This window comes from Bos mutus, chromosome 5 (assembly GCF_027580195.1).
Source record: "Bos mutus isolate GX-2022 chromosome 5, NWIPB_WYAK_1.1, whole genome shotgun sequence".
NCBI lineage: Eukaryota > Metazoa > Chordata > Mammalia > Artiodactyla > Bovidae > Bos > Bos mutus.
The window spans coordinates 31,223,287-31,246,539 of record NC_091621.1 but is presented as its reverse complement, the minus strand read 5'-3'; the positions used below and the strand labels follow the sequence as shown (position 1 = coordinate 31,246,539).

The 23,253-nt window shown below is 40.0% G+C and overlaps 1 protein-coding gene across 1 annotated transcript in view; it reads left to right on the top strand.

The window, feature by feature from the left end:
* The window catches only part of SLC2A13 (solute carrier family 2 member 13), a 535,506-nt gene that overhangs the window by 339,017 nt on the left and 173,236 nt on the right, over nt 1-23,253 (top strand). The window contains exon 5 of the mRNA XM_070370616.1: nt 19,101-19,264. Coding sequence (XP_070226717.1) covers nt 19,101-19,264 — 164 coding nt within the window. The remainder of the gene's footprint in view (nt 1-19,100; nt 19,265-23,253) is intronic.

Sequence of the window (23,253 nt, the reverse complement as noted above, 5' to 3'; positions counted from 1 at the left end):
CCCATGAATTGCAGCACACCAGGCCTCCCTGTCCATCACCAACTCCCGGAGTTCACTCAGACTCACATCCATCGAATCAGTGATGCCATCCAGCCATCTCATCCTCTATCGTCCCCTTCTCCTCCTTCCCCCAATCCCTCCCAGCATCAGAGTCTTTTCCAATGAGTCAACTCTTCACATGAGGTGGCCAAAGTACTGGAGTTTCAGCTTCAGCATCATTCCCCTCCAAAGAAACCCCAGGGCTGCTCTCCTTCAGAATGGACGGGTTGGATCTCTTTGCAGTCCAAGGGACTCTCAAGAGTCTTCTCCAACACCACAGTTCAAAATCATCAATTCTTCGGCACTCAGACACCTCAAAACTCACTACTGGACACTTCATTGCACTCCAGAGAGAAGAGATCTAGCTTCACCCACCAGAACACTGACGCAAACTTCCCTAACAAGGAAACCTTGACAAAGCACTCGTCCAAGCCGACCCACATGGAAGAACTTCCACAATAAAGAGGAACCCAAACCTTCCAAAATACAGAAAGGCCACCCAAAACACAGCAATCTAAACAAAATGAAAAGGCAGAGAAATATTCAGCAGGTAAAGGAACAATATAAATGCCCACCAAACAAAGAGGAGGAGATAGAGAGTCTACCTGAAAAAGAATTCAGAATAATGACAGTAAAAATGATCCAAAATCTTGAAAACAAAATGGAGTTACAGATAAATAGCCTGGAGACAAGGACTGAGAAGATGCAAGAAATGTTTAACAAGGACCTGCTGCCACTGTCGCTTCAGTCGTGTCCAACTCTGTGTGACCCCATAGATGGCAGCCCACCAGGCTCCTTCATCTCTGGAATTCTCCAGGCAAGAACACAGGAGTGGGTTGCCATTTCCATCTCCAATGCATGAAAGTGAAAAGTGAAAGTGAAGTCACTCAATCATGTCCGACTCTTCCTGACCCCATGGACTGCAGCCTACCAGGCTCCTCCATACATGGGATTTTCCAGTCAAGAATACCGGAGTGGGTTGCCATTGCCTTCTCCATAACAAGGACCTAGAAGAAATAAAAAAGTCAATCAATAATGAATAATGCAATAACTGAGATCAAAAACACTCTGGAGGGAACCAACAGTAGAATACCTGAGGTAGAAGATAGGATAAGTGAAGTGGAAGATAGAATGGTGTAAATAAATGAAACAGAGAGGAAAAAAAAATTAAAAGAAATGAGGACAACATCAGAGACCTCTGGGACAATGTCAAACTCCCCAACATTCGAATCATAGGAGCCCCAGAAGAAGAAGACAAAAAGAAAGGCCATGAGAAAATACTTGAGGAGATGATGGTTGAAAACTTCCCCAAAATGGGGAAGGAAATAGCCACCCAAGTCCAAGAAACCCAGAGAGTCCCAAACAGGATAAACCCAAGACAAAACACCCCAAGACCCATATTAATCAAATTAATGAAGATCAAAGACAAAGAACAAATATTAAAAGCAGCAAGGGAAAAACAGCAAATAACACACGGGATTCCCATAAGGATAACAGCTGATCTTTCAATAGAAACTCTTCAGACTAGGAGGGAATGGCAAGAGAGGTGATGAAAGAGAAAAACCTACAATCCAGATTATTCTACCCAGCAAGGATCTCATTCAAATATGAAGGACAAATCAAAAGCTTTACAGACAAGCAAATGCTGAGATAACTTAGCACCACCAAACCAGCTCCCCAACAAAAGCTAAAGGATCTTCTCTAGACAGGAAACATGAAAAGGGTGTATAAACTTGAACCCAAAACAACAAAGCAAATGGCAGTGGGATCATACTTATCAATAATTACCTTAAATGTAAATGGATTGAATGCCCCAACCAAAAGACAAAGACTGGCTGAATGGATACAAAAACAAGACGCCTATGTATACTGTCTACAAGAGACCCACCTCAAAACAAGGGACACATACAGACTGAAAGTGAAGGGCTGGAAAAAGATATTTCACGCAAACAGAGACCAAAAGAAAGCAGGAGTAGCAATACTCAGATAAAATAGACTTTGAAATAAAGGCCATGAAAAGAGACAAAGAAGGACACTACATAATGAACAAAGGGTCAATCCAAGAAGATGATATAACAATTATAAATATATATGCACCCAACATAGGAGTACTGCAATATATAAGGCAAATGCTAACAAATATGAAAGGGGAAATTAACAGTAACATAATAATAGTGGGAGACTTTTAATACCCCACTCACACCTATGGATAGATCAACTAAACAGAAAATTAGCAAGGAAACACAAACTTTAAATGATACAATGGACCAGTTAGACCTAATTGATATCTATAGGACATTTCATCCCAAAACAATGAATTTCACCTTTTCCTCAAGTGCACATGGAACCTTCTCCAGGATAGATCACATCCTGGGCCATAAATCTAGCCTTGGTAAATTCAAAAAAATTGAACTCATTCCAAGTATCTTTTCTGATTAGAATGCAGTAAGATTAGATGTCAACTACAGAAAAAAAAAAATTAAAAATTTCAACATATGGAGGCTGTACAACATGCTTCCAAATAACCAACAAATCACAGAAGAAATAAAAAAAGAAATCAAAATATACATAAAAATGAATGAAAATGAAAACACAACCCGAAACCTATGGGACTCAGTAAAAGCAGTGCTAAGGGGAAGGTTCATAGCAATACAAGCTTACCTCAAGAAACAAGAGAAAAGTCAAATAAATAACCTAACTCTACACCTAAAGCAATGAGCAAAGGAAGAAATGAAGAACCCCAAGGTTAGTAGAAGGAAAGAAATCATAAAAATTAGGGCAGAAATAAATGAAAAAGAAACAAAGGATACCATAGCAAAAATCAACAAAGCGGAAAGCTGGTTCTTTGAGAAGATAAATAGACAAACCATTAGCCAGACTCATCAAGAAAAAAAGGGAGAAGAATCAAATCAACAAAATTAGAAATGAAAATGGAGAAATCACAGCAGACAGCACAGAAATACAAAGGATCATGAGACTGCTGCTGCTGCTAATGCTGCTGCTAAGTCGCTTCAGTCGTGCCCAACTCAGTGCGACCCCATAGACAGCAGCCCACCAGTCTCCACCACCCCTGGGATTCTCCAGGCAAGAACACTGGAGTGGGTTGCCATTTCCTTCTCTAATTCATGAAAGTGAAAAGTGAAAGTGAAGTCGTGTCCAACTCTTCATGACCCCATAGACTGCAGCCTACCAGGCTCCTCCGTCCATGGGATTTTCCAGGCAAGAGTACTGGAGTGGGTTGCCATTGCCTTCTCCGAACTATCAGCAACTACATACCAATAAAATGGACAACTTGGAAGAAATGCACCAATTCTTAGAAAAGTATAACTTTGCAAAAGTGAACCAGGAAGAAATAGAAAATCTTAAGACCCAGCACAAGCATGGAAATCAAAACTGTAATCAGAAATCTTCCAGCAAACAAAGGCCCAGAACCAGATGGCTTCACAGCTGAATTCTACCAAAAATTTAGAGAAGAGCTAACACCTATCCTACTCAAATGCTTCCAGAAAGTTGCAGAGGAAGGTAAACTTCCTAACTTATTCTATGAGGCCACCATCACCCTAATACCAAAACCTGACAAAGATGCCACAAAAAAAGAAAACTACAGGCCAATATCACTGATGAACATAGATGCAAAAATCCTTAACAATATTCTAGCAAACAGAATCCAACAGCATATTAAAAAGATCATATACCATGACCAAGTGGGCTTTATCCAAGGGATGCAAGGATTCTTTAATATCTGCAAATCAATCAATGTGATACACCACATTAACAAATTACAAGATAAAATCCATGTGATTATCTCAATAGATGCAGAGAAAGCCTTTGACAAAATTCAACATCCATTTATGATAAAAAACCCTCCAGAAAGCAGGCATAGAAGGAACATACCTCAAAATAATAAAAGCCATATATGATAAACCCACAGCAAACATTATCCTTAATGGTGAAAAATTGAAAGCATTTCCCCTAAAGTCAGGAACAAGACAAGGGTGCCCACTCTCACCACTACTATTCAACATAGTTTTGGAAATTTTAGCTGCAGCAATCAGAGAAGGAAAAAAAAAAAAGAAAGAAAGAATCCAAATTGGAAAAGAAGAAGTAAAACTCTCACTGTTTGCAGATGACATGATCCTCTATATAGAAAACCCAAAGACTCCACCAGATAATTGCTAGAGCTAATCAATGAATATAGTAAAGATGCAGGATATAAAATTAACATGCAGAAATCCCTTGCATTCCTATACACTAACAATGAGAAAACATTCTCACTGAAAGAGAAATTAAGGAAACAATTCCATTCACCATTGCAACAAAAAATAATAAAATACTTAGGAATAAATCTACCTAAAGAAACAAAAGACCTATATATAGAAAACTATAAAACACTGATGAATGAAATCAAAGATGACACAGATAGATGGAGAAATATACCATGTTCATGGACTGGAAGAATTTTCACTATATTGATAGTGAAAATGAGAATGCCATGGCTCTCATTTAGGAGCCCTACATGGACATAGATAGACAGGGACTTCACAGAGGAGTGATCTTAGGCCTTGGGAGGCTGCTGGGCCAGTGCGGGTGAGTGGGGTGTGCATGCCTTACGCTCTGCCTGCTCCCACCCTTCCCCTGCCTCCCTGCTGCTCCACCTGCCCTGGGTCTTCAGGTACAGGCTAGGTGGGAGGAGAATCTAGAAGCTCTTGGCCCCTGAGTTCTGAGGCCCCAGATCATTGGGGTGCCTCAGTTCTCTCAAGATCACCATGATGAGGATAGGGGTGCTGTGTCCAGCCTTAGTTCAGAACCCTGGGGCCCTGGCCCACCTAGAGCTAAAGGGACTTTTAAAAACATCTCTGTCTGAGCTCCCACCTGGTCTCTTGACTGTCAATCGTGGCATGGGGAGGGAGATGTGGGCCCCCTCCCCCAATCTGTGAGCCGAGCTTGCCCTGGCCTTTGGACCCAGGCAAAGGCTTCTGAGCCCCTGGGCAGGGGTGGGGGATACCACAGAATGCTTCTTTCCCCCAGGCCTGCCCATCTGTCACTCCCTTCCTCCCTCCCTTGTTTTCCTTTAGCTCCTCTGGTTCTGTTTGCTCATTGGCTGCTGTGTTCATTCCAGGGGTTTCCCCCAGAAGTGGTGGTGGTGGTGGTGGGGGGGGCTCTGTCCTTCAACCCCTGGAGCACAGGGTGAAAATGAGTATACTACCCAAAGCAATCCAATCTATAGACTCAATGCAATCCCCATCAAGCTACCAACGGTATTTTCAGAGAACTAGAACAAATAATTTCACAATTTGTATGGAAATACAAAAAACCTTAAATAGCCAAAGCAATCTTGAGAAAGAAGAATGGAACTGGAGGAATCAATCTGCCTGACTTCAGACTATACTACAAAGCTACAGTCACCAAGACAGTATGGTACAGGCACAAAGACAGAAATATAGATCAATGGAACAAAATAGAAAGCCCAGAGATAAATCCATGCACCTATGGATACCTTATCTTTGACAAAGTGAAAAGTGAAGTCGCTCAGTCGTGTCTGACTCATTGCGACCCCATGGACTGTAGCCCACCAGGCTCTTCTGTCCATGGGATTCTCCAGGCAAGATTACTGGAGTGGGTTGCCATTTCCTTCTCCAGGGTATCTTCCCGACCCAGGGATTGAACCCAGGTCTCCTGCATTGCAGGCAGATCCTTTAACCTCTGAGCCATCAGGGAAGCCACAATCTCTTTAACAAGTGATGCTGGGAAATCTGGCCATCCACGTGTAAAAGAATGAAATTAGAACACTTCCTAACACCATACACAAGAATAAACTCAAAATGGATTAAAGATCTAAACGTAAGATCAGAAACTATAAAACTCCTAGAGGAACACATAGGCAAAACACTCTGACATAAATCACAGCAACATGCTCTATGACCCACCTCCCAGAGTAATGGAAATAAAAGCAAAAATAAACAAATGGGACCTAATTAAACTTAAAAGATTTTGTACAACGAAGGAAACTATAAGCAAGGTGAAAAGACAGCCTTCAGAATGGGAGAAAATAATAGCAAATGAAGCAACTGACAAACAACTAATCTCAAAAATATACAAACAGCTCCTGCAACTCAATTCCAGAAAAATTAAAAACTCAATCAAAAAATGGGCCAAAGAACTAAACAGACATTTCTCCAAAGAAAACATATAGATGACTAACAAACACATGAAAAGATGCTCAACATCACTCATTACCAGAGAAATGCAAATCAAAACCACAATGAGGTACCATCTCACACCAGTCAGAATGGCTGTTATCCAAAAGACTACAAACAATAAATGCTGGAGAGGGTGCAGAGAAAAGGGAACCCTCTTACACTGTTAGTGGGAATGCAAACTGGTACAGCCACTATGGAGAACAGTTTGGAGCTTCCTTAAAAAACTGGAAATTTGCCATCAGACCCAGAAATCCCATTGCTGGGCATACACACCGAGGAAACCAGAATTGAAAGAGACACATGTACCCCAATGTTCATCGCAGCACTGTTTACAATAGCCAGGACATGGAAACAACATAGATGTCTATCGTCAGATGAATGGGTAAGAAAGATGTGGTACATATACACAATGGAATATTACTCAGCTATTTAAAAGAATGCATTTGAATCAGTTCTAATGAGGTGGATGGAACTGGAGCCTATTATACAGAGTGAAGTAAATCAGAAAGAAAAACACCAATACAGTATATTAACACATATATATTAACATTCAACAAAGGTCATGGCATCTGGTCCCATCACTTCCTGGAAGTGATTTAGAGTCCACGAATATAAAATCTGTCATTCTTGGACTCCAAATCACTGCAGATGGTGACTGCAGCCATGAAATTAAAAGACGCTTGCTCCTTGGAAGAAAAGCTATGACCAACCTAGACAGCGTGTTAAAAAGCAGAGACATCACTTTGCCCACAAAGGTCCATGTAGTCAAGGCTATGGTTTTTCTAGTAGTCATGTATGAAAGTGAGACTTGGACCATAAAAAAAAGCTGAGCACCATAGAGAGGACTCTTGAGAGTCCCTTGGACTGCAAGAAGATCAAATGAGTCACTCCTAAAGGAAATCAATCTTGAATATTCATTGGAAAGACTGATGCTGAAGCTGAAGCTCCAATACTTTGGCCACCTGATGTGAAGAGCCCACTCACTGGAAAAGACCCTGATGCTGGGAACGATTGAAGGCAGGAGGAGAAGGGGAGGACAGAGAATGAGATGGTTAGATGGCATCAGTAACTCAATAGACGTGAATTTGAGCAAGCTCTGGGAGATGGTAAAGGATAGGGAAGCCTGGTGTGCTGCAATCCATGGGGTCGTAAAGAGTCAGACACAACTTAGCAACTGAACCATAACAACAAAGAAAAAATTGATTATAATAATGGTTTGGGGAGTAAGTTTTCAAAGCAGTGTCAGTATCACCTGGAAACTTCTTAGAAATTCAAATTCTTGGTCTTAGACCTACTGCATCAGAAATTCAGAGTAGGATCCAGCAATTTGTGTTTTAATGGGTTTTCCAGGTCATTCTGTAGTACACCAATAAATAAGAATTAATCATTTAGGAAATATACACTACTTAAAACTGTAAGTACAGTTATAAGAAAGGAGGAAAAATGGGTGATGATGGATAACTTAAAAGAGATAGAGTATATGATTTAAAGTCTCCACTGCTGCTGCTGCTGCTAAGTCGCTTCAGTCGTGTCCGACTCTGTGCCACCCCAGAGACAGCAGCCCATCAGGCTCTGCCGTCCCTGGGATTCTCCAGGCAAGAACACTGGAGTGGGTTGCCATTTCCTTCTCTAATTCATGAAAGTGAAAAGTGAAAGTGAAGTCGTGTCCGACTCTTAACGACCCCATGGACTGCAGCCCACCAGACTTCTCCATCCATGGGATTTTCCAGGCAAGAGTACTGGAGTGGGGTGCCATTGCCTTCTCCGAAAGTCTCCACAAGAGTGAATAATTTTGTGAGCGGAGGAATTAAAGTAATCGAGTTGTGACCAGGCAGTGCACATCAGCAACTAGGATAACTGAAGGATTTTGGAAGTGAATCAGCAGAGACCAGGTATTTTATGGGTGGACCATGTTGATGCCGAAAATGGGGAAGATCTATACAGTCAGGAAAAATAAGACCTGGAGCTGAATGTGGCTCAGATCATCAGCCCCTTATTGCAGAATTCATGTTTCAGTTGAAAAAAGTAGGGAAAATCACTAGGCCATTGACTGAGACCTAAATCAAATCCCTTATGATTATACAGTGGAGGTGACTAATAGATTCAAGGAATTAGATCTGATAGACAGAGTGCCTGAAGAACTAGGGACAGAGGTTTGTAACATTGTACAGGAGGCCATGATCTAAACCATCTCCAAGAAAAAGAAATGCAAGGATGCAAAATGGGTGTCTGAGGAGGCTTTACAAATAGCTGAGGAAAGAAGAGATGCAAAAGGCAAGGTTGAAAGGGAGAGTGGTCACAAACTGAATGCAGAGTGTCAGAGAATGGCAGGGAGAGAAAAGAAGGCCTTCTTAAATGAAAAATGCAATAAAGTAGAAGAAAACAATAGAATGGGAAAGACTAGAGATCTCTTCAAGAAAATTGGAAATATCAAAGGAACATTTCATGCAAGGATGGGCACAATAAAGGACAGAAACAGTATGGAACTAACAGAAGAATAAGAAATGAAGAAGAGGTAGCAATAATGCACAGAAGAACTATACAAACAATATCTTAATGACCGGATAACCACAATGGTGTGGTCACTCACCTAGAGCCAGACATCCTGGAGTGTGAAGTCAAGTGGCCTTCACAGGTCTTAGGAGGCATTACTGCAAACAAACCTATTGCAGGTAATGGAATTCCAGCTGAGCTATTTCAAATTCTACAAGATGATGCTGTTAAAGTGCTGCACTCAATATGTCAGCAAATTCAGAAAACTCAGCAGTGGCCACAGGACTGGAAGAAATCAGTTTTCTTTCCAATCCCAAAGAAGGGCAGTGCCACAGAATGTTCAAACTGCCATACAGTTGCCCTCATTTCACGTGCTAGTGAGATTATGCTCAAAAATCCTTCAAGCTAGGCTTCAGCAGTATGAGAACTCTGGATATACAGGCTGGTTTTAAAAGTGTCAGAGGACTAGAGATCAAATTGGCTATGTTTATTGGATCATAGAGAAAGCAATGGGGTTCCAGAAAAACACCTGCTTCATTGACTATGACTGTCAAGACTAAGCCTTTGACTATGTAGATCACAACACTGGAAAATTCTTAAAAGAGATGGGAATTCCAAACCACCTTACCTGTCTCCTGAGGTAAGGTGTATGTCGGTCAAGAAGCAACAGTTAGCAACAGACATGAAACAACAGACTGGTTCAAAATTGGGAAAGGAGTATATGCAGAGTATATCATGCAAAATGCCAGGATGGATGAATCACAAGCTGGAGTCAAGATAGTTGGGAGAAATAGCAACAATCTCAAATATGCAGATTATACCACTTTAATGGGAGAAACTGAAGAGAAACTAAAGAGCCTCTTGATGAAGATGAAAGAGGAGAGTGAAAAAGCTGGCTTAAAACTTAACTGTCATAAAACTAAGATCATGGCAATTGACCCCATCCCTTCATGGCAAATAGAAGGAGAAAAATTGGAAGCAAGGACAGATTTTATTTTCTTGGTCTCTAAAATCACTGCGGACAGTGACTGCAGCCATGAAATTAAAAGACACTTGCTCCTTAGAAGGAAAGCTATGACAAACCTAGACAGTGTATTAAAAAGCCAAGACATCACTTTTCTGACAATGGTCCATTAAGTCAAAGCTATGATTTTTCCAGTAGTCATGTCAGATGTGAGAGCTGGACCATAGAGCAGGCTAAATGCCAAGGAATTGAGGCTTTTAAATTGTAGTGTTGGAGAAGACTCATGACAGTCCCTTAGACAGCAAGGATATCAAACCAGTCAATCCTAAAAGAAATCAATCCTGAATATTCATTGGAAAGTCTGATACTGAAGCTGAGGCTTCTATACTATGGCCAGGAGATGCGAAGAGCCAACTCATTGGAAAAGACCCTGATGCTGGGAATGACTGAAGGCAAAAAGAGAAGAGGGCAGCAGAGGATGAGATTGTTGAATAGCATCACCATCTGAAAGGACATGAATTTGATGAATATGAGCAAGCTCTGAGAGATAATGAAGGACAGAGAAGTCAGGTGTGCTGTAGTCTTTGGAGTAACTAAAGTTGGAGATGACTTAGTGACCAAAGGACAACAGCATGTTGACAATTCTCTTACCAAGAATCATGACACAGATGTAAGAGTAGAGAAGATATTTTGAGGAAAACACTAAAACTGCCATTGAAAGAGAAGTGAGCAGAAAGTAGACCAAGAATTTAAAAAGGAGAGTTAAGGATGCTTTAGTTCATTTATTTCCCTCACCATCCTCTGCCCATCCTCAGGTCTGAGGAAAAGACAGCCTAGACTCTAGATCCAAGGTATTAGAAGGTGGTACTCTTGTGACTGAAACTCCAATACTTTGGCCACCTCATGCAAAGAGTTGACTTATTGGAAAAGACCCTGATGCTGGGAGGGATTGGGGGCAGGAGAAGAAAGGGATAACAGAGGATGAGATGGCTGGATGGCATCACTGACTCGATGCACATGAGTTTGAGTGAACGCCAGGAGTTGGTGATGGACAGGGAGGCCTGGCGTGCTGTGATTCATGGCATCTCAAAGACTCAGACACGACTGAGCTACTGAACTGAACTGAACTGAACTCTTTTAAGTAGATTAGTTAACAAGGCACAGGGAAAGAGTGTGAGAGGGCTGGGATGACAGGAAAATTGAGGCAAATTATTAATCTACAGTTTAATATGAAAGTAAATAAGCAAGTATATAGGTGACCTAGAAGTCTTGGATTCCTGCTTGTTATGAAATAAGTAAGGTTGTGAGATATGGTGAGGAAAGGTGGAAGCCGTCTTAACTGACATGATGAAGATTGGCTCTATTTCAGTTCAGTTCAGTTCAGTCCCTCAGTCGTGTCCGACTCTTTGCGACCTCATGAATTGCAGCACACCAGGCCTCCCTGTCCATCACCAACTCCCGGAGTTCACTCAAACTCACGTCCATCGAGTCGGTGATGCCATCCAGCCATCTCATCCTCTGTCATCCCTTTCTCCTCCTGCCCCCAATCCCTCCCAGCATCAGAATCTTTTCCAATGAGTCAACTCTTCACATGAGGTGGCCAAAGTACTGGAGTTTCAGCTTTAGCATCAGTCCTTCCAATGAACACCCAGGACTGATCTCCTTTAGGATGGACTTGTTGGATCTCCTTGCTGTCCAAGGGACTCTCAAGAATCTTCTCCAGCACCACGGTTCAAAAGCATCAATTCTTCGGTGCTCAGCTTTCTTCATAGTCCAACTCTCACATCGATACATGACCACGGGAAAAACATAGCCTTGACTAGACGGACCTTTGTTGGCAAGTAATGTCTCTGCTTTTGAATATGGCTCTTGTTTCGTTAACTGAAAAAGACAGTTATGAGGAAATATGTATATATATCTTCAACATTTTTTAGTTGTACATTAATTCATCACATCTACTGCTTGTACTTCCACATTGTTTTTCTTGCATAAACCACTCAATATTGTCATCTCTGAATTCTAGACTTAGTTTCTCAAATAGAACAAGAACTGAAAGACACTTGAGAAGAGCCCTAAGGGCAGAATCTTTTTAAAATTTTACACTGTATCCCCCAGTTTTTTAATGGTAGTGTTGCCCACAATTTTTTTAAAGTACTTTGCCTTTATTGACTTTTTAAAAGTATAAATGTTAATATAATGCATCTTCTATTTTGTTGATTTAGGTATTATTTCATTAAATTGGATAAACAGGTTGGAACAAACACATCTGATTTGATTCAACAGTTGAATTGTATGGGCTTACCTGGTAGCTCAGATGGTAAAGAATCCACCTGCAATGCAGGAGACCTGGGCTTGATCCCTGGGTCGTGAAGATCCCCTGGAGAAGAAAATAGCAACCCACTCCAGTATTCTTGCCTGAAGAATCCCATGAACAGACCATGGGGTCATCTAGAGTTGAACACAACTGAGCAAATAACACTTATTTACAATTCAACAAATGGGAAATATGAGCCTGCATGAAGTCCTGAATGTTCAGTCTCGTGTGGGCATATATTATGTAGAGAGAATTTATAGGTTAATCTGGTAAATTGAGAACCTACTTCTTGCTGTTAAATTAACTATACTAGCAATAGTGAAAGTGACAGGTTATGGCTTTCAGAAGCTGAAAAAAAAATAACTTTTCCAGAAATTCCTAGGAAAGGCTTTGTTCAATAAAATCATAATATGCATGTTTTTTTCAGCATATGAGGTGCTCATGTTTATACTTTTAGTGCTAGTTAAAAGTCATTATTAGGCTGGATTGCCGTTACCAAAGCCTACATGTTTTCTAGAGCTATTTTTTTTTTTCAAATTTAAAATTCAAGACTGAAAGCTACCTTTCACATAATCTCTAAGATAATGATATACATATAATCTGGCTGTTACTGTTCTTTGACATCTAAGAGATTTGTGAAACTCATTTGTGTTCTCTGTGAGAACACACTGTTTTCAATCCTTTCATTTTCACCCTAAGGAAGAGATGGTGCATGTGAGAAAACCAAAGGTTAACCAGGAAATCTTTGAAGAAGGTGATAATTTGTTGGGTAGATATTATAAAATGATTTTGAAAAGAGAAGGCATCCCTTCTTTGAATCTAAAAAGGAAATAAAACCTTTTTCAGCTCATATTCTCTTATAAAGAAAACTGTTATGCTTTGTGCAAATTTAAACTGCTACATAAAGGCTCAGAGTAAGTTATCAGTTCAGCTCAGTTGCTCAGTCGTGTCTGACTGTAACCCCATGGACTACACCATGCCAGGCTTCCCTGTCCATCAGCAACTCCCAGAGCCTACTCAAACTCATATCCATCACATCGGTGGTGCCATCCAACCATCTCATCCTCTGTTGTCCCCTTATCCTCCTGCCTTTGATCTTTCCCAGCATCAGGGTCTTTTCCAATGAGTCACTTCTTTGCATCAGGTGGCCAAAGTATTGGAGTTTCTGCTTCAGCATCAGTCCTTCCAATGAATATTCAGGACTGATTTCCTTTGGTTCTGAATGACAGGTTGGGTCTCCTTGCAGTCCAAGGGACTCTCAAGAGTCTTCTCCAACACCACAGTTCAAAAGCATCCATTCTTCAGCATTCAGCTTTCTTTATAGTCCAGCTCTCACACCCATACTTAGTGGTAGGCTATTACATAAATGGTTGGCTGATAGCATCATTTATAAAACATTGGAATTCACACATTTTAAAATGTAAATTAAGTGTGTCATTTCATCAATACATGATCTGACTTTTGAAAACTAGGTTCCTGAATTGTTCTGACCTAGGTATGTCATCTCCTGCCCTTGAAAGGGTCCTGTAAAAAGAAATATAGCTATTGTATGAATTCTTCTGAAACTGATTATCCTTTAAGTAAATATTCTTACCTTCATTCCTCACCTTCTCATTCCAAGTGTTGGCCTTTTCCTTGTTTTACTGTTGATTAGCTCCTTTATGTAATAGAGTGAAAGTGAAAGTGAAGTCACTCAGTTGTGTCTGACTCTTTGCGACCCCATGGACTGTAGCCTACCAGGCTCCTCTGTCCATGGAATTTTCCAGGCAATAGTACTGGAGTGGATTGCCATTTCCCTCTCCAGGGGATCTTCCCAACCCAGGGATCAAACCCAGGTCTCCCGCATTGTAGACAGACGCTTTACTGTCTGAGCCACCAAGAAGTCCACTCCCAACATGTACATGTCATAAACAACCTGTGAATATTTCTCATTAATTGGCAAAGGGAAATTAAGGTTGTAGATCAAATTAAATCTGTTAATCGATTTCTCTTAAGATAAGGAGATTACCCTATTTATCTGGGTTGACCTAGTGTAATCACAGAGGTCTTTATATGCAGGGGAAGCAGAAAGGAGTCTCAGAGTAAAGGGACCTGAAAGGCACTGCATGCACCCACCTTTATGGGCTTTGAATCATGAGGAAGTGGAGTCCTCAAGCCACAGCATGTGGAAGATGTTAAACCAGCAAAGAAGTCTATTTCCCCTGGAGATTCTAGAAAGGATTACCCAGCTGACACCTTTGATTCTTTACACCCAATAAAATCTGTGTCAGATTTCTGACCTATAAACCTGTTAGGCAATAAATTTATGTTGATTTAAGCCAGTGTGATTGTAGTAATTTTTTATGGCAGCAATAAAATCTAATACATCTACCAGTGTTTGAGAATGGAAAATGAGGATGAAAACTCAAGACAGTCCATCCAAAGAAAGATTTAGTGTGGGTTAAAGTTGCAAGGCTTGCTGACAGGAAGATAAAAGACCCTCACGGAATTTCAGCCTTTGCTCTCAGTGTTTCACATTAATATAGAAAGTCTACAGGGTACTATATCTAATAAAAGGACCTGAAAAATACTTCAAACAATTTGCCCTTGTTCAGGTCCGCGTCTAGTCTGTACACTTGACTGTAGTTAGAGTGATCTTTTCATAAAACAAACTTAATTGTTTGTTGTTTCTCCTCACAGTCCATGTCATGGTTCTCCATTCCCTACAACCTGTGGCGGATTCATCTTGATATTTGGCAAAACTAATACAATTATGTAAAGTTTAAAAATAAAATAAAATTAAAAAAAAAAAAAAGGAATAAAGGCCAAACATGGAGTGTAGCTCTCAAGGCCCCTCTATAACAAAAGGTTCTATTGAAGCCTTCTATCATACTTCTCTTTCCTTTGAACCTTATTATGTTCAGCCACGGTAACGTACTTTTGGTGTATGAATCCAGCATAGTATTTTGTACATTTTTCCTTCTTACATGTCATTTCTTTTACCACCAATGTCCTTCTAGATCATTGTATGTGCTGGCAAACCCCTGTGAATTCTTCAAAACTTAACTCAAACATTAAATTTTCTGGAAAATCAAGGAACTTTATAAAGGGAAATTATTTGGTCCATCCTTTAATGCCACATTATGATTTATATACCTTGCAATATCAAAATTATTTCTTTCCATGTCATTCTTTTATGGCAGCTTCTTTAGGGCAGCAACTGGATCTAATAATACATCTGTGAGAATTCAGTAACTCACATACATTAATAGTATGTCTTCAATATGTAATACTAGCTGAACAGTATGTTATCTGATCTGGCCAGCACACCACAGGGATGTCTTTTTTTTTAATGTGTTTATTTGAAGATAATTGCTTTACAGTATTGTGTTGGTTTCTACCAAACATCAACATGAATCAGCCATACAGAGATGTCTTTAAAAATGATGGTTTCTGATACCCAAGCCAGGTTTAAGTAACAGAAAAAAATCATTTAACACACCTAGGACACATTTTGCATTTTAAATAAAATACTGATACTCACTAACTTACTTTGTTTGATACAACTCCTATTTCTAGCCATTAATTTAATGCATGCAATTTCATGATTTTATTGTGTCAAAAATGAAAACAATGAAATACAGTTGTCCCTCTCTCAGTTATCCACAGGAGATTGGTTCAAGGACCCCCACAGATACTCAAATCAGCTGATCTTCATGTCCCTCACGTCCCATGAGTATACATATCAATAATTACCTTAAATGTACGTGGATTAAATGCACCAAACAAAAGACATAGATTGGCTGAATGAATACAAAATCAAGACCCATATATACACTATCTATAAGAGAACCACTTCAGATCCAGGGACACATAAAGACTGAAAGTTCAGTTCAGTTCAATTCAGTCGCTCAGTTGTGTCCAACTCTTTGCGACCCCATGAATCACAGCATGCCAGGCCTCCCTGTCCATCACCAACTCCCGGAGTTCACTCAGACTCACGTCCATCGAGTCAGTGATGCCATCCAGCCACCTCATCCTCTGTCGTCCCTGTCTCCTCCTGCCCCAATCCCTCCCAGCATTAGAGTCTTTTCCAATGAGTCAACTCTTTGCATGAGGTGGCCAAAGTTCTGGAGTTTCAGCTTTAGCATCATTCCTTCCAAAGAAATCCCAGGGCTGATCTCCTTCAGAATGGACTGGTTGGATCTCCTTGCAGTCCAAGGGACTCTCAAGAGTCTTTTCCAACACCACAGTTCAAAAGCATCAATTCTTCAGCACTCAGCCTTCTTCACAGTCCAACTCTCACACCCATATATGACCACAGGAAAAACCATAGCCTTGACTAGACAGACCTTTGTTGGCAAAGTAATGTCTCTGCTTTTGAATATGCTATCTAGGTTGGTCATAACTTTCCTTCCAAGGAGTGAGTGCCTTTTAATTTCATGGCTGCAGTCACCATCTGCAGTGATTTTGGAGCCCAAAAAAATAAAAAGTCTGACACTATTTCCACTGTTTCCCCGACTATTTCCCATGAAGTGGTGGGACCAGATGCCATGATCTTCGTTTTCTGAATGTTGAGCTTTAAGCCAACTTTTTCACTCTCTACTTCCACTTTCATCAAGAGGCTTTAGGGGAGTGTAAAAAAGTATTCCATGCAAATGGAAGCCAAAAGAAAACTGGAATGGTACTACTCATATCAGACAAAATAGACTTTAAAATACAGACTATTCTAAGAGATAAGAAGGGATAATGCATAACAACCAAAGGATGGATCCAAAAAGGACATATAACAATTGTAAATATATTGTTTCTTGATGTTCAGTCATTAAGCCATGTCCCATTCTTGGCTATCCCACGGAGTGCAGCTTGCCAGGCTCCCCTGTCCTCCACTATCAAAATTTGCTCAAATCCATGTCCATTGAGTCGATGATACCGTCTAACCAGCTCATCCTCTGCCACCTGCTTCTCCTTTTAGCCTTCAATTGCTCCTAGCATCAGGATCTTTTCCAAGAGTCAGCTCTTCGCATCAGATGACCAGAGGATTGGAGCTTCAGCTTTAGCAACAGTCCTTCTGATGAATATTCAGGATTGATTGCTTTGATCTCCTTGCAGTCCACAGGACTCTCAAGAGTCTTCACTATCACCACTATTTGAAAGCATCAGTTCTTCAGTGCTCAACCTTCTTTATAGTCCAACTCTCACATCCATTCATGACTACTGGAAAAACCATACCTTTGACTATATGAACCTTTGTTGGTAAAGTGATATCTGCTTTTTAATACTCTGTCTAGGTTTGTCATAGCTTTCCTTCCAAGGAGCAAAGTGTCTTTTGATTTCTTGGTTCATTCACCATCTACAGTGATTTTTGGAGCCCAGGAAAAGAAAGTTTGTCAGTGCTTCCAATTTTTCCCTTCTATTTAGGGACCAGATGCCATAGTCTTCATTTTTTGAATTTTGAGTTTCAAACTAGCTCTTTGACTCACCTCTTTCACTTTCATCAAGAGGCTCTTTAGTTCCTCTTCACTTTCTGCCATTAGAGTGATATCATGTGCATGTCTCAGGTTGTTGCTATTTTCCCCAGCTATCTTGATTCCAGCTTGTGATTCTTCCAGCCTAAAGTCCATAAGATTGCAAAGAGTCAGACACAATCGAGCGACTAAGCACAGCACAGCACATGAAAACATTGACTACCATCCAGAAACTTTAGACTGTAACTATGGAAATATTTCCATTTATTGAATACATTGCTTAGATGCCCACTGTTGGATTTGGGTAAAGCTAACTTGTTTTGGAATGGCTTGAAAGCCAGTAAAAGGTGTATTTCAGAATGTATCTTCAGAATTTGAATTCTGTCACATTTCATAGATTATTTGCCAGGAATATTTTTGCTTCTTTTGTTTTAAGAGCCAATTCAAAGTAATCTGATATAGCTACTGATATTTTCGCCAGAAAAGAAATGTCCTGTGAGAAATCGATCATCTTAAACATACCAGATATATCTCCCATTGTGCATCAACAAGTTGGCATTATGATTTTTAGAGCCAATCTCCAGTGTATGGGCTTCCTTGGTGGCTCAGATGGTAAAGCATCTGCCTGCAGTGCAGAAGACCTGGGTTCGATCCCTGGGTCAGGAAGATCCCCTGGAGAAGGAAATGGCAACCCACTCCAGTCCTCTTGCCTGGAAAATTCCATGGACAGAGCAGCCTGGTAAGCTACAGTCCATGGGGTTGCAAAGAGTCAGACACAACTGAGCAACTTCACTTTCTTTCTGTTTCTTCAGTGTATTCATTTAGAACAAAATGAGTCTATGGGACCTAATCATGCAGATTGTGCTAGAGACTTACCAAAGAGCATCCCTTTTTAGGAACCACAAAGGCATTCTTTTCGTATATATCATGTAAGTTTCCCATCTCCTTAGTATACCAATCAGCCCATGTGCTCAATCATGTCTCACTCTTGGCAAACCCATGGACTGCAGCCTGCTGAGCTCCTCCGTCCATGGGACTTCCCAGGCAAGAATAGTGGAGTGCGTTGCCATTTCCTACATCAGGGGCTCTTCCCAACCCAGGGATCAAGCCTGCATGTCTCCTGTCTCCTGCCTTGCAGGCAGATTCTTTACCACTTACTGGATGCCAGATAACTTGATATATTCTTTCTTCTTGTGTCTTTCAAGAAATTCTAGTACTAGATTTTTACTTTCTTTAAGATTAAGATATGTAGCAGTTCTCTTTGTTCTTTTAAGTACATACATTTACAGTGTACAGTAACTTCTGATTGATTCCATGTATTTGGAGCTTCTCCTTGATAGTTTTAGTGAAACTACAGCTGTCACTGTCTCTAGGTGTGGAGTGCATGTAACTTTTAAAGGTTTTAGCCCTCTATTCACTTGCTTGAGTATCTCTTCTTAATGATACAAAGTTATAAATTTCATCTGGACATAGTCACTGAGTCACTGTATTGTGATCCTTTAAATGGTTTGCATGATTTCCATGTTAACTTGATATTATTTTTCAGTTCTTCCAGGTATGATTTAGTCAGATACTTTTCTATATGAATAACTGTGTTTCTTTGAATGACTAACAGCAACAACTGTTTTATTCTTGCCTCACAGGTACTACAGTGCAACCATTCTGCAGATGTCTGGTGTCGAAGATGATAGACTTGCAATATGGCTGGCTTCCATTACAGCCTTCACAAATTTCATTTTCACACTTGTGGGTGTCTGGCTTGTTGAGAAAGTGGGCCGCAGGAAACTTACATTTGGTAGTTTAGCAGGTAAGTGTTGAAGAATTCAGTTATAAACTTCTCTAATGATGACAAAATACAATACCATTACCACTTCTGATATAATTTTTGTAGCCATATAATAGAGTTTTTCTGTTCATATAATAGAGTTATAATAGAGGTCAAGAACAATAGTTAGAACTGGACATGGAACAACAGACTGGTTCCACATCAGGAAAGGAGTATGTCAAGGCTGTATATGGTCACCCTGCTTATTTAACTTCTATGCAGAGTACATCATGTGAAATGCTAGGCTGGATAAAGCACAAGCTGGAATCAAGATTGCCAGGAGAAATACCAATAACCTCAGATATGCAGATGACACGACACTTACTGCAGAAAGCGAAGAAGAACTTAAAGAGCCTCTTGGTGAGAGTGAAAGAGGAGAGTAAAAAAGTTGGCTTAAAACTCAGTGTTCAGAAAACTAAGATCATGGCCTCTGGTCCCATCACTTCGTGGCAAATAGATGGGGAAACAATGGAAACAATGACAGACTTTATTTTGGGGGGCTCCAAAATCACTGCAGATAGTGACTGCAGCCATGATTTTAAAAGATGCTTGCTCCTTGGAAGAAAATTTACAACCAACCTAGACAGCATATTAAAAAGCAGAGACATTACTTTGCCAACAAAGGTCCTTCTAGTCAAAGATAGATGTGTGGTAGTAGTCACATGTGGATGTGAGAGTTCGACTTTAAAGAAAGCTGAGCACCAAAGAATTGATGCTTTTGAACTGTGGTGTTAGAGAAGACTCTTGAGAGTCCCTTGGACAGCAAGGAGATCCTGTCCATCCTAAAGGAAATCAGTCCTGAATATTCATTGAAAGGACTGATGCTGAAGCTGAAATTCAATACTTTGGCCACCTGATGCAAAGAACTAACTCATTTGAAAAGAGTCTGATGCTGGAAAAGATTGAGGGTGGGAGAAGGGGACGACAGAAGATGAGATGGTTGTATGGCATCACTGACTCAATGGACGTAAGTTTGAGTAGGCTGCAGGAGTTGGTGATAGACAGGAAAGCCTGGCATGCTGCAGTCCACGCAGTCACAAAGAGTCGGACACAACTGAGCGACTGAACTGAACTGAATATAGAGTTTTTCTGACAAAAATTTTTAAATAAAAACTTATTATGATATGTAACTAGAAATTAGAATTGTAGTCACAATTAGAGCCTACTGTGGGTAGCATTTTGCTGTTATTTTAAGTTTTACTCAAAGGTACAAAATGAAAAGCAAAGTTCTAACATATATTTTATTTTTAAGTTTGGGGTAATATGGAAATAAATTTGGAGCATTTTTTTTTCAAAGTTCTTTCAACAGTGAAACATTGGAATCATATAATTTCTTCACAAAGTTGGGACAGACTCTTTTAGTGTTTGAACAAGGCCTAAATCCTAGGGTAAATTCTGATTGATTTGGTATGTATTCTGTGATAACTTAATAAGGAAAACACTTCTCACTTTAAAGTATCTTTTGTCTTTAAATCTTGCCCATTTTATTTATTATTTCTCTAATCAAGGGCTTTTTCACTTGCCAAAATGATACCCTTCTCTGACACTGTCTTCACATGTTTGTATCAAAGAATTTTCTAATCTTTTTCAAATATACAAGCAGATTTCTACTTATCAATTAGCTATCTTCTAATTATTTCTTTGTAAGTTTATTTAGAGTAAGAATACATTTTTCAGTTAAAATATAAAGTTTCCAGGCCAGCATTAATTAAATTTTATTTTAACTAAATATAAGTAAAGCATTCATCCAATAGAACTGCTTCAAGTCACTTGTCCCAAATTTTGATGAGAAAATGCATTTAGGGTTTCATACTCAGTTATCAAGAATACATACTCCCTCTCACCCTTAACTCCAGAAGGAAGAGTAGAATACATCCACCCTCTGTTTTTGCCTTGAGTGAAAGCTTTGAGCTGAATAATGTAAGTTGAACTACAGTATCAGAACTGAGAGGAAGGCAGGGGGAAGATTGATTAAAAGGCAGGGGGAAGAAAGGTAATTGCAACAGCCAATGTATACAGGGAAGCAGGAGGGTAAGTGAGGAAAGATGAGGGACAAGGGAAGGTTAAAAGCCATACATTTACAACCTAGTCAAGGAACCAGAATTGTTCAGGCCTGGAGAAAAAGACTACAGAGACACCAAATAGATCTTATTCTTGTAGATGGTAGATGTTATGAGGACATAGATTTTTTACTTAATATAAGAAAAATTTCATAATAATCAGACCTATGCAACAATAAATTGGGCTGCCTCCTTAGGGTAGTAAGCTCTCAACAAAAGGGTAGATGGCCATCAGGCAGTGATGTGCTAAAGACATTCCTGCAGTGGGTTGAAAACTGGATTTGCTGACTCCTGAGGTTCAGATAAACTCTAAGTGGTAATAGCTGCTTTGAAAATTTTTTAGTGGGCACACTTCCTTTTGACAGGGCCTTAGTATACTGCTGCCTCAAGAGGTCTATTTTTTAAATAGAATTGTGGGTCTTAAATTTGGGATTTGGCTTTTGAGATTTTGAGAAAAATGCTGGTTTTGAGATGGGGAAAGTAGTTTTTCTAGCTGCCTCTGTCCCTTCATTTGTTGTATTCCAGGATTTTGAGTCATTATAGATACAAAGCCAGACTGGGTTTGAATTTTGTGACATTGAACAAGGCTCTATTTTCTCATCTATGGACAGGGATTAATTATAGTCCTTCATAGGTTTATAGTAAAGACTGAACACATTAACACATGTATAGCATTTCAAACAGAACCTGACACAGACAGTAAAATGTTCAAAGAATTTTGCTATCACAGTATTGTTGCTGCCAAAGAGTGATTATTTATTGTTTTAACCATAATCCAGGAGCATTCCTGAACTCTTCTTCTGGATGTCATGTTTCACACCTCCGTGTAAGTCCTCTTCCCCAGGGATTTTCAGAACCTATTGTTGACTAGTCAGAGAAAGTGAACTGAAGTGAAAGTCGCTCAGTCATGTCCAACTCTTTGCGATCCCAGGGACGATACAGTCTATTGAATTCTCCAGGCCAGAATATTGGAGTGGGTAGCTTTTCCCTTCTCCAGGGGATCTTCCCAACCCAGGAATCGAACTGCAGTCTCCTGCATTGCAGGCAGATTCTTTACCAATTGAGCTATCAGGAAATTTGAAAAAAAAAAGACTTGGGGGAAAAGACTAAGTTTCCAGGCACTCCCTTTATGAGTCAAAGGCAGTGGCACCCCACTCCAGTACTCTTGCCTGGAAAATCCCATGGACGGAGAAGCCTGGTAGGCTGCAGTCCATGGGGTCGCTAGGAGTTGGACAAGACTGAACGACTTCACTTTCACTTTTCATTTTCATGCATTGGAGAAGGAAATGGCAACCCACTCCACTGTTCTTGCCTGGAGAATCCCAGGGACGGGGGAGCCTGGTGGGCTGCCGTCTACGGGGTCGCACAGAGTCGGACACGACTGAATCGACTTAACAGCAGCAGCAGCAGCCTTTATGAGCAACCTGGACGCAGTTTTCTTTCCTGCTGAATGAAGGGATTGTCATTAAATTTGTAGTATTACAAGAAAGATCAGTTCTCTTAGCAAGCTTTGAAAATATTAAAAGTCAGGATACCACAGAATGTGCTACCTTTAAATTATTCATAGGTTATATATTTTGGATTTCTTTGTATAAAGAGTTTCTTTGGGCCTAAATACAGTTTATTTGTAGTACTTTTTAAAGACTGAGGACCTAAAATATTTTTAAGCATTTATTTAATTAGTTTTTTGTTTGTTTGTTTGTTTTTTAATGTAGCACAGGGAATTCCACTCAGCACTCTGTGGTTACCTAAATGGGAAGGAAATCCAAAACAGAGGGGACATATGTATACATATGGCTGATTCACTTTGTTATACAGCAGAAACTAATGTTACAGTATTTTAAAGCAACTATTGTTGTTGTTGTTTAGTTACTAAGTTGTGTCCAACTCTTTGTGACCCTATGGATTGTA